The sequence below is a fragment of the Notolepis coatsorum genome (genome assembly GCF_963971535.1).
Source record: "Notolepis coatsorum genome assembly, chromosome: 7".
Taxonomy (NCBI): Eukaryota; Metazoa; Chordata; class Actinopteri; order Aulopiformes; family Paralepididae; genus Notolepis; species Notolepis coatsorum.
The window spans coordinates 15729095-15744743 of record NC_140171.1 but is presented as its reverse complement, the minus strand read 5'-3'; the positions used below and the strand labels follow the sequence as shown (position 1 = coordinate 15744743).

The 15649-nt window shown below is 42.4% G+C and overlaps 1 protein-coding gene across 1 annotated transcript in view; it reads left to right on the top strand.

The window, feature by feature from the left end:
* The window catches only part of LOC311232638 (protein jagged-1a-like), a gene marked incomplete at its 5' end in the record, with an annotated part of 29054 nt that extends 14187 nt beyond the window's left edge, over positions 1–14867 (top strand). Inside the window, 5 exons of the mRNA XM_084319497.1 lie at positions 1955–2064; positions 4014–4250; positions 5976–6101; positions 10828–10972; positions 12916–14867. Coding sequence (XP_084175623.1) covers positions 1955–2064; positions 4014–4250; positions 5976–6101; positions 10828–10972; positions 12916–13475 — 1178 coding nt within the window. The 3' untranslated portion in view covers positions 13476–14867. The remainder of the gene's footprint in view (positions 1–1954; positions 2065–4013; positions 4251–5975; positions 6102–10827; positions 10973–12915) is intronic.
* Positions 14868–15649: the final 782 nt, after the last annotated feature.

The window sequence follows — 15649 nt, the reverse complement described above, 5'->3', positions numbered from 1 at the left end:
GACAGACAGACAGACACACACAGACATACACACACAGACAGACAGACACACACACACACAGACAGACAGACAGACAGACAGACAGACAGACAGACAGAAACACAGACACATACACAGACACACACACATACACACACAGACAGACAGACACACACACACACAGACAGACAGACAGACAGACAGACAGACAGACAGACAGACAGACAGACAGACAGACAGACAGAAACACAGACACATACACACACACACACATACACAGACATACACACACAGACAGACAGACACACACACACACACACACACACACACACACACACACACACATACACAGACATACACACACAGACAGACAGACACACACACACACACACACACAGACAGACAGACAGACAGACAGACAGACAGACAGACAGACAGACAGACAGACAGAAACACAGACACATACACAGACACACACACACACACAACCACACACAGAAAGACAGACACATACACACACACACAGACAGACACATACACACACAGACACATACACACACACACAGACACACACACACACACACACACACACACACACACAGACAATACACACAGACAGACACAGACCGGGAAGTGGCCTGGCCTTGCCGTCCATTAACCCCATGTAAACGTAGTTGTACTTTGTAGAGCTAAACCTATATTTTATAGTATAGCTATGGGTCTAATAACGCCGTCGAGTCTCATTGAGCTGCTTCTGGTCAACGTGCAAAAAAACAGATTATTTTTTCATCCGTACATTTCCGTTTTATACCGTTTTGAATATGAACATAGTCCGGCCGCTTTTGAGCAATTCCGGGGAAAATACACGAAAACAGCGTTTTTGTGTAATTCAATAAACACGTTGTAATTTTTCGCCTGATTATCGGATCTTCCTGAAATCAACGCTAGATCATCACTATTATCCTTTGTCGTGCGCGCATGCAATGTGATTTAGACCGGCGCGTTAGAGGAAGGCGTTAGAGGCCGGTATAAGACCGTCTGCCAGCTCAGACACACTCAGAACAGTGTGCACAAGGTGCCCCGCTGAATTATGAATGGCAATAGATAATAAAAGAAATACCGTGACAGAAACGTAGATCGACGTTTCCGGCACTCAACGATCGGGCGACAGAAACGTAGATCTACGTGAACGGCAATCAAAGTGTTAATGAAATGAACGGGCTTGGTTATTGTTGCAGTGTATTCAAACACTGTTGTTGGCATGTTGCCCCTTTTGAGATGGAGTGAGACCATAATGGGGTGAGACCAGCAAGAACAGAGAGACTCAGGCTCAGCTTCTTCCCTCAGGCCATCAGAACACTGATCTCTCCACACACAAGCACACATGAACACACACACATACACACACACAACACAACATCCTGCACTCGCTCACACACAAACGCACCATAGGTCACTTTAAACACACAAGAAAAGGACACCTTAAAGGAAGGGAAAAAGGACACTTTAGGAAAATAATTTGTTGTGATTATTGTTGCATAGTATAGTTAGTAACAGCAAGTAAGTAAAACTGCACATTGTATAGGAGTGTACTACATAGGATCCAGTGCCTTTAAGTGATTTATTAACATGTCTATTTATCATGTCTATTCTAGTTATCTTATCATTATTACTACTATTACTATTGTTTTATTGCACAATCGTAGCGGGACATGGCCAACCGCATTTCACTGTATGCCCTGGTATGTATGTGATGAATAAACTCTTGAATCTTGAAACTAATGTTGGCATGTTGCCCCTTTTGAGATGGAGTGAGACCATAATGTTGGCATGTTGCCCCTTTTGAGATGGAGTGAGACCATAATGTTGGCATGTTGCCCCTTTTGAGATGGAGTGAGACCATAATGTTGGCATGTTGCCCCTTTTGAGATGGAGTGAGATTGTAACGAAAGGTACTTGCTGCTTCCTGTTCCAGTGACCGGGAGGCCCTGTGTCGTCAGCGGACTGGTGGCGGCAGACGGCACCAAGTGGGACGAGGACTGTAACACCTGCCAGTGCCACAACGGGAAGGTCACGTGCACCAAGGTAGCTCTCACATGCACTAAGCTAGCTCTCACAAGGTAGCTCTCACGTGCAACAAGGTAGCTCTCACGTGCACCAAGGTAGCTCTCACAAGGTAGCTCTCACGTGCAACAAGGTAGCTCTCACGTGCACCAAGGTAGCTCTCACAAGGTAGCTCTCACGTGCAACAAGGTAGCTCTCACGTGCACCAAGGTAGCTCTCACGTGCACCAAGGTAGCTCTCACAAGGTAGCTCTCACGTGCACCAAGGTAGCTTTCACGTGCACTAAGCTAGCTCTCACAAGGTAGCTCTCACATGCACTAAGCTAGCTCTCACAAGGTAGCTCTCACGTGCACCAAGGTAGCTCTCACATGCACCAAGGTAGCTCTCACAAGGTAGCTCTCACGTGCACCAAGGTAGCTCTCACATGCACTAAGCTAGCTCTCACAAGGTAGCTCTCACGTGCACCAAGGTAGCTCTCACAAGGTAGCTCTCACATGCACCAAGGTAGCTCTCACGTGCACTAAGCTAGCTCTCACAAGGTAGCTCTCACGTGCACCAAGGTAGCTCTCATGTGCACTAAGCTAGCTCTCACAAGGTAGCTCTCACGTGCACCAAGGTATCTCTCACGTGCACCAAGGTAGTATTTATTTTCCCCCAAAGAAATATCTATTAATGAATTTATCATAAAAAAAATTTGGCGGGTTATTGTTTACTAGGGCTGTCTTAAATACTTCAAAGCTTCATTCGATGGGCATGGGATTCGAACGGGAAAATAAAATTTGAATATTAAAAAAAGGTTTATCTTTTTTGTGCAAAATCTTGCGCCTCCAATGCAACAGACGTCATACGCCTCATTAACTCCGCCTCTCTTTGTTAACTACAACAAGCACATGGAGATTCCTCATTAACTCCTCCCTGTGTTGAACACAACTTGCTGCTTTTATAAAGCCTCAAATGACGGCTTACAATATTTCATAAAAGCAAAGTGTTTCGTTTGTCTAAGATTTAAAAAGGTTTAAACTTTACAGCATTGACAATTCTCTATAGTATTTTTACTATACTAAAACATGTCTTAATAAAACGTGCTTAATTAATTCTGCCTTTGTCTCTATTCACTACATATAAATATTTATATAATTGTTTGCTTTATAGACGAAGGTTGCAACATAATTATGTAATGTAATGTCGTTGGCTGTGTAACGGAGAGCAGCCGCCCAGGCAGCGCAGCTCCCGACTCATTATACATTTTATTAATTAATCCAATCCAATCCACTTTATTTATAGAGCACATTTAAAAACAACAAAGTTGACCAAAGGGCTGTACAAGTCCCACAACATAAGAAAAAAAAAAGACGAAGCTTCGAATTAAAATCGAATCTTGGGCCCGAAGCTTCGACGGCCAAAAAAACCTTTGAAGGTCAGCCCTATTGTTTACATGTATCCCCTCTCTACTTCCCATTTCCCCACATGGAATGCACCTGATTGGAATAATAACATGCTAGTGCGACATCTAGTAGTGTTATCTATAGCACCTTTAAATGGTTACTCTACATAGCCATGTTATCTATAGCACATTTAACTGTAAATTAATTGTACATTTAAATGCAAAGGAGGAGCAGTTGTACTAGATATCTATTTATTCCTAATAATATTAAGATTTGGACTTGATTTGTACTACTTCTTCTATCTCATTTTGCATTGTGTATTTAGCATTTTGTACATTTTAGTTTTGTATATTTTGTATAGTGTTTGGTCTATATTCTTTTACGTTTTTACCATGTTTTACCATGTTTAATGTCATACAGAACCAAGCATTTCACTATAATGTACATGTATCTATGTACCTTATATGTCACAAATAAAACCAAAACTTCGAAACGTATAAATATAAACGTATTTTCAAACTGAGCTCTTATTGTGAAGGACCCAGGATGTAACCACCTGACCGACTTGCCTGCCCTCCTGTACAGATATGGTGCGGTCCCAGGCCCTGCGGCCTTCACAGTAAAAGCCGCGGTTCGGAGTGTCCGGCCGGCCAGACGTGCGTTCCCGTGCGGGACGACCGCTGCTTCGTCAAGCCCTGTCCCACCCAGGGGGAGTGCTGGGGGGGCTCCTCCCGCAGGCCCCCGCCCCCCCGCACCAAATGCCTCCCCGAGAGCAACTGCGCCAATGTCACCTTCACCTTCAACAAAGAGATCATGGCTCAGGTCAGTTTGACGCCACGTTGGAGGCAGTTGTACTGAGCACTGGGTCATGTGGTCAAAACACCATATCATGATGGCGTTTCTATTTTTGACTGTATATGGATATTTGATGTGGGTTTTTTTTTTGGGCAAATTACAGCGTGGTTTGACATAATTTTTATGTTTTCTTTGTTTGTTTTTTGTAATACAATTAGCATGGTGCTTTTTACCAACATGGTCTCATCAGAAAATGTGAAAAGGGTACATAATGTACATTATGTTATAGCCATAAGTCATATATTTACTTATCGTATCGGCAAAAGTCCAAAACAAGCGCAGCAACCAGGAGTTGAACCAGCGATCATTACAGTTGCGGGGCGAGTGCTCTCGCCACTATCTGACTATGATTATAGTTAGTGTTCTCACCACTATCTAACTGTGATTATAGTTAGTGTTCTCACCACTATCTAACTGTGATTATAGTTAGTGTTCTCACCACTATCTAACTGTGATTATAGTTAGTGTTCTCACCACTATCTAACTGTGATTATAGTTAGTGCTCTCACCACTATCTGACTGTGATTATAGTTAGTGTTCTCACCACTATCTGACTGTGATTATAGTTAGTGCTCTCACCACTATCTAACTGTGATTATAGTTAGTGCTCTCACCACTATCTGACTGTGATTATAGTTAGTGTTCTCACCACTATCTGACTGTGATTATAGTTAGTGTTCTCACCACTATCTGACTGTGATTATAGTTAGTGCTCTCACCACTATCTAACTGTGATTATAGTTAGTGTTCTCACCACTATCTAACTGTGTTAGTGTTCTCACCACTATCTGACTGTGATTATAGTTAGTGTTCTCACCACTATCTGACTGTGATTATAGTTAGTGTTCTTACCACTATCTGACTGTGATTATAGTTAGTGTTCTCACCACTATCTGACTGTGATTATAGTTAGTGTTCTCACCACTATCTAACTGTGATTATAGTTAGTGCTCTCACCACTATCTGACTGTGATTATAGTTAGTGTTCTCACCACTATCTAACTGTGATTATAGTTAGTGCTCTCACCACTATCTAACTGTGATTATAGTTAGTGCTCTCACCACTATCTGACTGTGATTATAGTTAGTGTTCTCACCACTATCTGACTGTGATTATAGTTAGTGCTCTCACCACTATCTGACTGTGATTATAGTTAGTGTTCTCACCACTATCTGACTGTGATTATAGTTAGTGTTCTCACCACTATCTGACTGTGATTATAGTTAGTGTTCTCACCACTATCTAACTGTGATTATAGTTAGTGCTCTCACCACTAGCTAACTGTGATTATAGTTAGTGTTCTCACCACTATCTGACTGTGATTATAGTTAGTGCTCTCACCACTATCTGACTGTGATTATAGTTAGTGTTCTCACCACTATCTGACTGTGATTATAGTTAGTGTTCTCACCACTATCTAACTATGATTATAGTTAGTGTTCTCACCACTATCTAACTGTGATTATAGTTAGAGTTAAGGTTAGTTTTAACATTCACTTAACGGTTATGGTTAAGACATAAAGTTAGGGTTAAGTTCAGGGTTCCATCGCCAGCAGAGGAACTTAAATGTTTTCTGAAAACGTCAAAAGTAAAAAAAAATCACCCGTCAGCCCCAGCTGTAGCATAGATCCAGCGATACGCAGCGGCCCAGGACTCTCCTCGCTAACCTCTTTGGCGGTGTGTGGTTGCAGGGCGTGACGGTGGAACAGATCTGTCGCGAGCTGAGGAATCTGTACGCCAATCTGTCGTCAGAGTGCGCCGTCTCCATGACCTGCGAGCTGTCGCCCACCGCCAGCAATGAGATTCACGTCGCCATCGTAAGTCGCTGCTTCACCATGCCTTTAATGGGGAATTGAATGGTCGCAAATAATGACTGAACTGTCCTGGGGGCCTGTATTCTTAACCCAAACGGTGCATGCTTCCGCGTTCCCAATTTGCGCTCTGATTGGCCACTGATGTTTCTGGTCGCACCAATCGTGTGACGGCAAGTTCTTTCCCCGGTTAAGCTTAGGCACTCTTTCGAAGTTGGTTAAGGTTAGAGTTTGTCTTAGAGCATGGCGATAGAACGGTTAGGGTTAGGGTTTGCTGCTGGTCGAGGCGGAAATGGCCGTGTCACGCGATTGGGCGCACATGTCACATGACCAGAAACGTCAGTGGCCAATCAGATTCGCAAAACGCATGAACCGTTTGGGTTAAGAATAGACGCGTCCTGGGGCACAGGAATAGCACGTGAATATCTTTAAATGGTTGGCATTCCCCTTTTCAGAATCACAAGAGTCGATTCCCCTTTTTAGTTTCATAAGAGTCGATTCCCATTTTTAGTTTCATAAGAGTCGATTCCCCCTTTTTAAATTCACAAGAGTCGATTCCCCATTTTTAAATTCACAAGAGTCGATTTCCCTTTTTAAATTCACAAGAGTCGATTCCCCCTTAGATTCACAAGAGTCGATTCCCTTTTTTAAATTCACAAGAGTCGATTCCCTTTATTAGATTCACAAGAGTCGATTCCCCCTTTTTAGATTCACAAGAGTCGATTCCCCCTTTTTAGATTCACAAGAGTCGATTCCCTTTTTAAAATTCACAAGAGTCGATTCCCCTTTTTAGATTCACAAGAGTTGATTCCCTTTTTTAAATTCACAAGAGTCGATTCCCTTTTTTAAATTCACAAGAGTCGATTCCCCCTTTTTAAATTCACAAGAGTCGATTCCCCCTTTTTAGATTCACAAGAGTCGATTCCCCTTTTTAGATTCACAAGAGTCGATTCCCTTTTTAAAATTCACAGGAGTCGATTCCCCTTTTTAAATTCACAAGAGTCGATTCCCTTTTTTAAATTCACAAGAGTCGATTCCCCTTTTTAAATTCACAAGAGTCGATTCCCCTTTTTAAATGCACAAGAGTCAAGTCCCCCTTTTAAAATTCACAAGAGTCGATTCCCCTTTTTAAATTCACAAGAGTCAATTCCCCCTTTTTAAATTCACAAGAGTCGATTCCCACTTTTTAAATTCACAAGAGTCGATTCCCCTTTTTAAATTCACAAGAGTCGATTCCCCCTTTTTAAATTCACAAGAGTCGATTCCCCTTTTTAAATTCACAAGAGTCGATTTCCCTTTTTAAATTCACAAGAGTCGATTCCCCCTTAGATTCACAAGAGTCGATTCCCTTTTTTAAATTCACAAGAGTCGATTCCCCTTATTAGATTCACAAGAGTCGATTCCCCCTTTTTAGATTCACAAGAGTCGATTCCCCCTTTTTAGATTCACAAGAGTCGATTCCCTTTTTAAAATTCACAAGAGTCGATTCCCCTTTTTAGATTCACAAGAGTTGATTCCCTTTTTTAAATTCACAAGAGTCGATTCCCTTTTTTAAATTCACAAGAGTCGATTCCCCCTTTTTAAATTCACAAGAGTCGATTCCCCCTTTTTAGATTCACAAGAGTCGATTCCCCTTTTTAGATTCACAAGAGTCGATTCCCTTTTTAAAATTCACAGGAGTCGATTCCCCTTTTTAAATTCACAAGAGTCGATTCCCTTTTTTAAATTCACAAGAGTTGATTCCCTTTTTTAAATTCACAAGAGTCGATTCCCTTTTTTAAATTCACAAGAGTCGATTCCCCCTTTTTAAATTCACAAGAGTCGATTCCCCCTTTTTAGATTCACAAGAGTCGATTCCCCTTTTTAGATTCACAAGAGTCGATTCCCTTTTTAAAATTCACAGGAGTCGATTCCCCTTTTTAAATTCACAAGAGTCGATTCCCTTTTTTAAATTCACAAGAGTCGATTCCCCTTTTTAAATTCACAAGAGTCGATTCCCCTTTTTAAATGCACAAGAGTCAAGTCCCCCTTTTAAAATTCACAAGAGTCGATTCCCCTTTTTAAATTCACAAGAGTCAATTCCCCCTTTTTAAATTCACAAGAGTCGATTCCCCCTTTTAAAATTCACAAGAGTCGATTCCCCTTTTTAAATTCACAAGAGTCGATTCCCCCTTTTTAAATTCACAAGAGTCGATTCCCCCTTTTTAGATTCACAAGAGTCGATTCCCTTTTTAAAATTCACAAGAGTCGATTCCCCTTTTTAGATTCACAAGAGTCGATTCCCCCTTTTTAGATTCACAAGAGTCGATTCCCCCTTTTTAGATTCACAAGAGTCGATTCCCTTTTTAAAATTCACAAGAGTCGATTCCCCTTTTTAGATTCACAAGAGTTGATTCCCTTTTTTAAATTCACAAGAGTCGATTCCCTTTTTTAAATTCACAAGAGTCGATTCCCCCTTTTTAAATTCACAAGAGTCGATTCCCCCTTTTTAGATTCACAAGAGTCGATTCCCTTTTTAAAATTCACAAGAGTCGATTCCCCTTTTTAGATTCACAAGAGTTGATTCCCTTTTTTAAATTCACAAGAGTCGATTCCCTTTTTTAAATTCACAAGAGTCGATTCCCCCTTTTTAAATTCACAAGAGTCGATTCCCCCTTTTTAGATTCACAAGAGTCGATTCCCCTTTTTAGATTCACAAGAGTCGATTCCCTTTTTAAAATTCACAGGAGTCGATTCCCCTTTTTAAATTCACAAGAGTCGATTCCCTTTTTTAAATTCACAAGAGTTGATTCCCTTTTTTAAATTCACAAGAGTCGATTCCCTTTTTTAAATTCACAAGAGTCGATTCCCCCTTTTTAAATTCACAAGAGTCGATTCCCCCTTTTTAGATTCACAAGAGTCGATTCCCCTTTTTAGATTCACAAGAGTCGATTCCCTTTTTAAAATTCACAGGAGTCGATTCCCCTTTTTAAATTCACAAGAGTCGATTCCCTTTTTTAAATTCACAAGAGTCGATTCCCCTTTTTAAATTCACAAGAGTCGATTCCCCTTTTTAAATGCACAAGAGTCAAGTCCCCCTTTTAAAATTCACAAGAGTCGATTCCCCTTTTTAAATTCACAAGAGTCAATTCCCCCTTTTTAAATTCACAAGAGTCGATTCCCCCTTTTAAAATTCACAAGAGTCGATTCCCCTTTTTAAATTCACAAGAGTCGATTCCCCCTTTTTAAATTCACAAGAGTCGATTCCCCCTTTTTAGATTCACAAGAGTCGATTCCCTTTTTAAAATTCACAAGAGTCGATTCCCCTTTTTAGATTCACAAGAGTCGATTCCCCCTTTTTAGATTCACAAGAGTCGATTCCCCCTTTTTAGATTCACAAGAGTCGATTCCCTTTTTAAAATTCACAAGAGTCGATTCCCCTTTTTAGATTCACAAGAGTTGATTCCCTTTTTTAAATTCACAAGAGTCGATTCCCTTTTTTAAATTCACAAGAGTCGATTCCCCCTTTTTAAATTCACAAGAGTCGATTCCCCCTTTTTAGATTCACAAGAGTCGATTCCCCTTTTTAGATTCACAAGAGTCGATTCCCTTTTTAAAATTCACAGGAGTCGATTCCCCTTTTTAAATTCACAAGAGTCGATTCCCTTTTTTAAATTCACAAGAGTTGATTCCCTTTTTTAAATTCACAAGAGTCGATTCCCTTTTTTAAATTCACAAGAGTCGATTCCCCCTTTTTAAATTTACAAGAGTCGATTCCCCCTTTTTAGATTCACAAGAGTCGATTCCCCTTTTTAGATTCACAAGAGTCGATTCCCTTTTTAAAATTCACAGGAGTCGATTCCCCTTTTTAAATTCACAAGAGTCGATTCCCTTTTTTAAATTCACAAGAGTCGATTCCCCTTTTTAAATTCACAAGAGTCGATTCCCCTTTTTAAATGCACAAGAGTCAAGTCCCCCTTTTAAAATTCACAAGAGTCGATTCCCCTTTTTAAATTCACAAGAGTCAATTCCCCCTTTTTAAATTCACAAGAGTCGATTCCCCCTTTTAAAATTCACAAGAGTCGATTCCCCTTTTTAAATTCACAAGAGTCGATTCCCCCTTTTTAAATTCACAAGAGTCGATTCCCCTTTTTAAATTCACAAGAGTCGATTCCCCCTTTTTAAATTCACAAGAGTCGATTCCCCCTTTTTAAATTCACAAGAGTCGATTCCCCTTTTTAAATTCACAAGAGTCGATTCCCCTTTTTAAATTCACAAGAGTCGATTCCCCTTTTTAAATTCACAAGAGTCGATTCCCCCTTTTAAAATTCACAAGAGTCGATTCCCCTTTTTAAATTCACAAGAGTCAATTCCCCCTTTTTAAATTCACAAGAGTCGATTCCCCCTTTTTAAATTCACAAGAGTCGATTCCCCTTTTTAAATTCACAAGAGTCGATTCCCCTTTTTAAATTCACAAGAGTCGATTCCCCCTTTTTAAATTCACAAGAGTCGATTCCCCTTTTTAAATGCACAAGAGTCAATTCCCCCTTTTTAAATTCACAAGAGTCGATTCCCCCTTTTTAAATTCACAAGAGTCGATTCCCCTTTTTAAATTCACAAGAGTCGATTCTCCTTTTTAAATTCACAAGAGTCGATTCCCTATTTTTAGATTCATAAAAGTGTAAATCACCAACATGTTTGAACCACTGTTTCTTCCATCCTAATCAATAATCAACAACAATTAATATTTCAGTGGACTGAAGAGCAGCAGAGAGGCAAGGCGTTCATCAAGGAGCTCACCGACAAGATCATCGACCTGGTCAGCAAGAGGAACGCCAGCAGCACCATCCTCACCGCCATCGCTGAAGTGCGCGTCCAGAGGCGGCAATGTTCCAACTGTGAGTTGTCCTGAATGGGAATGTGTCTTCCGGGGCGTGGTGGTGTCAGGAGTCTGACAGACTTGTACTCTTCTCCCAAGTACAGGGGTTCTCAGACTCTTCCTCGTGTCCTGGACCTCCAGATTAGACGCACATTAGAACATGGACCCCCATTTGAGCAGATCTTGGTTGTTAGATGTGATGTCGTCCAGAATTCAGTCTATAGCCTACATGGGTACAGAGATCAGAGATCAGAAAAGTTATTCTTATGCCTTGTCTCCATTAGCTATGTTCAGCCTGGCTGGGTATAGCCATGGTCTAGCATGGTATGCTATGGTTGGGTTTGTGTCTCCATTAGCTATGTTCAGCCTGGCTGGGGCTAGCCGTGGTCTAGCATGGTATGGTATGGTATGGTATGGTATGGTATGGTATGGTATGGTTGGGTTTGTGTCTCAATTAGCTAAGTTCAGCCTGGCTGGGGCTAGCCATGGTCTAGCATGGTATGGTATGGTATGGTTGGGTTTGTGTCAACAACAGTCCCAGCCAGGTCCGGCCAGATTGTGAAAGGTTTCCGTCTCAGCCGGGGTGCAGCCAGGTTTGGCCAGACAAAGTTCTGGAGACACTCACTGTGTGCCAGTCAGGCTACATCACGGCTAAACCCTGGCTAGTGGAGACCAGACAGACCACAGCACGGCTAAACCCTGGCTAATGGAGACCAGACAGGCCACAGCACGGCTAAACCCTGGCTAGTGGAGACCAGACAGGCCACAGCACGGCTAAACCCCGGCTAGTGGAGACCAGACAGGCCACAGCACGGCTAAACCCTGGCTAGTGGAGACCAGACAGGCCACAGCACGGCTAAACCCTGGCTAGTGGAGACCAGACAGGCCACAGCACGGCTAAACCCTGGCTAGTGGAGACCAGACAGGCCACAGCATGTCTAAACCCTGGCTAGTGGAGACCAGACAGGCCACAGCACGGCTAAACCCTGGCTAGTGGAGACCAGACAGGCCACAGCACGGCTAAACCCTGGCTAGTGGAGACCAGACAGGCCACAGCACGGCTAAACCCTGGCTAGTGGAGACCAGACAGGCCACAGCACGGCTAAACCCTGGCTAGTGGAGACCAGACAGGCCACAGCATGTCTAAACCCTGGCTAGTGGAGACCAGACAGGCCACAGCACGGCTAAACCCTGGCTAGTGGAGACCAGACAGGCCACAGCACGGCTAAACCCTGGCTAGTGGCGAACAGACAGGCCACAGCACGTCTAAACCCTGGCTAGTGGAGACCAGACAGGCCACAGCACGGCTAAACCCTGGCTAGTGGAGACCAGACAGGCCACAGCACGGCTAAACCCTGGCTAGTGGAGACCAGACAGGCCACAGCACGGCTAAACCCTGGCTAGTGGAGACGAGGCATTAGACACCATCTATCTCATTGGGCAAATGTTTAAACAAACACTCACCTATTTACTCACTTTAGACACTTTAACACACTTTATATTTATCTCTTATTAAAAAGATTTGCACTATATCCATGCCCAAGTTTTGTACCACATCTCATTTCTGCATTGTACCTCACTGTTACTCATTTTACTCTGTGTTTGTATATATGTATATTGACTTTACTCACTTTTACTTACTTCTTAATAACTTTTTTTTTTACTTACTTTCCTTTTTACTGTATGTAGCACACTCTCAGGGGCTCTTTCAGAAATAAGCATTTCCTATAAAGTATTCTGTATTTAGTTGTGACATATAATAATAAACAAACTCAAAACTTGAAAATAATGTCGAAATCCAGCTATTGGTAATACCGCTGGTGACAGCCCACCGCGGGAACCCCCGCCTTAGTGGTATCTATCAGAATAACGGCTTCCTCTGTGTGTTTGACGATCACCAACCTTCTCCCTCCCTCCCGTCCGTCCCTCCCCTCCCCTCCCTTCTCTCCGTCCATCCAACAGATTACTACCTGTGGCCCCTGCTGGTCTCCGTGGTCATCATCTGGGGACTGGCCATGGCGTGGGCGCACCACAGCAGCGGCCGCGGCACCAAGACCAAAACCTCGGGCCCCTCCCCCTCCCCCTCCTCCTCCTCCGCCGAGGACAACAACGCTGTCAACAATGTGCGCGAGCAGCTCAACCAGATCAAGAACCCCATCGAGAAGAACCCCCCGCCGGGGAAGGAGCCCAACAACCACCACCACCACCTCCTCCACCAGCAGCACCAGCACCACCCCTACGAGGACAAGAACGCCGTCAACGCCAAAATTAGGACAAACAAGTCGGACGCGGGGAGCCAGGAGGAGGAGGAGGAGTCGTCGTCGTCGTCCGAGAAGCGTCTTCAGAAAGGCGGGTTCCCCCGGCAGTCGCCGTACACGCTGGTGGAGCGGGAGGAGAGGGCCGCGTGCCATCACCCGTGCCGCCACCCGTCCGGCGGCAAACACCCCATCTGGACTAACAAACTGGACAACCGGGACCTGGAGTCGGCGCAGAGCGTGAACCGAACGGAGTACATTGTATAGCGAAAAGCGTCAAAAGCGGCTTTCCCTATTTAAAAAGCCAGAGAAGGCCTAGTTTGTCGAGAACCGTTGTGTCCTGTTTTTCAATCAAAAAGTTAAAAGGAAAAAAAAAACGTCCCTGTGATTTAATTTATGTTTGGACGAGCTGGTGTGTGTGGTTAATCTCGCTCCTGTCAGAATCTGTTCCTACCCTGCTTCCGTGTTGGAACGACCAAAGTGATAAACTTAACAATATGTAACGTAATATGTAAAAAAAAAAATGATCAGGTCAATCTGTCGTCGTATGTACAATCGGTTCCCGCTCTTTGTGTTTAGAAACACAAACGGACTGACTTGATAGAGAAGCCGGCGTTCGCTAACTAGCTAACCGGCGCATATCTTGGCTAGCAAGCAATGCTAAGCTAACGTCATATCAAGCTGACACACTGAAACGATACACGGTGAAAATGGTTGTACACATCATGGGCCGACGGTACATATGACGATAGGTGTTACCGCGGCAAATATCAACGTTATGTGTTTCGTTTATCGCACAGGTTTCAGGGGTAGGAGCGTGTTTTAACCACCTGGAATGAGATCAGCGCCACACTGGTTCAGACACACTGGCAAGAAAGGGCCCGCTGTGGTTGGCTGGATCTCTGGGTACTGCATTTTCATGTTGTGATGCAAAACGAGTGAAGACGCCTCTTTTTTTTTTTTTTTAAGTGGCGGGATATCGATGTGCATGCGAGAACGTCTCTTTTCACGAGGGCTTCCTTTTAGTCTCACATGTACAGTTAATATCTCTCTCGACCGGGAGACGGGTTTTGTATTTGAATTTTGAATGTGCTACTGCAGTACCGTGCCACAGCGCCTCTAAAGAAAAAAGATATTATTTATTATTTTATTTTTTTGTTTCGGGGCAGGTTGAGTCTGTCAGCGGTCGCTGCCAATATGAAGAATTTTAAGTGTCGATGTAGAATGTCGTTGTATAGATGTGTAAATATTTTTTAATTAATCATTGTGTATATTTGATTTATTAACTTAATAATCAAGAGCCTTAAAATATCATTCCTTTTTCTTTATTATTTTTTTTTATTTATATGCATTGTTTTAGATTTTGAAGGTGGGACAGCTTTGTAAGCTTACAACTTCCTTATTTTTTTTGATGAACATATTGTTTCAATATATGTTTCGTAAAAAAATGCCAAAAGTGTTCTTGAAAGAATCGTTTATTTTTAACAATAGGATGGGCATTTTTGTGCCTGAAAAAAATGTTTTGTACATTTGTCTGTTTGATACCATTTTGTTGGTATATTTGCCAGGACGTTTTTGTAAGTTGTAATGTTAAAAAAAATAAATAAAAAAAAAATACTTGGTTGGAGGGGGGAGGAGGGGGGGGGGGGGGATTGGACACCGTGGGTAGAGAATGATATCGCTGCTGCAGAGTCATTAAAACAATACAACATGGTGGCAGACATATTGCTTGCCACTGAAATTAAATACTTTTAAGGGAACAAAAACAATTTTTTCTTCTTTTTGTAGCTTGATGTTTGCATAATACAGTGTAATAAATATGTCATGGACGGGGACCAAGGAAGAACCTTGGAGCCTCAGAGAAAAAACAAACAACAAAAAAAACAACCAGCCATCTTTTTGATTGTGTTCATATAATAACTATATTTTGCAACATAAGTGATGAATTCTGAAATAAGGAAATACTTGAAGAAAGTGGGTCCAATCAAATACACTGTACAACTGACATTGCCCTTTCTGTATATTGGACGAGAGCACGAGGCTGTGGAAACACGCTTCACTTCGTCCTATTTCCACCTATTCGCTCACAATGGAAGAAGAGAGAGAGGAGAAATATGACGTACATTCACTTTAGTGTTTTGAGAAATAAAAGTCTTTTTTGAGTTTGCTCCTGGCAATAATGTCTTGTTTTGTCTTTTGGAAAAGTCATATTTATTAAATATTTGAAGGGAAAAAAAAAGAGAGAAAAAAAAGACGCGCTTGGACTTGCTTGTTGTGTTTTCAGCTGGGTTTCTGGGGCAAAGGTTTGTTTGGCTGTGGCGTAACTTAGGGGCAGCGGTAGAGAGAGAGAGAGGCAGAGGACACGGCTAATCATGAGCGTCTCTCAGAACAGAGAGAACTTTTGTCTCCGGTCCCTCCAACCATCCCTGTCTTTTTTCTCT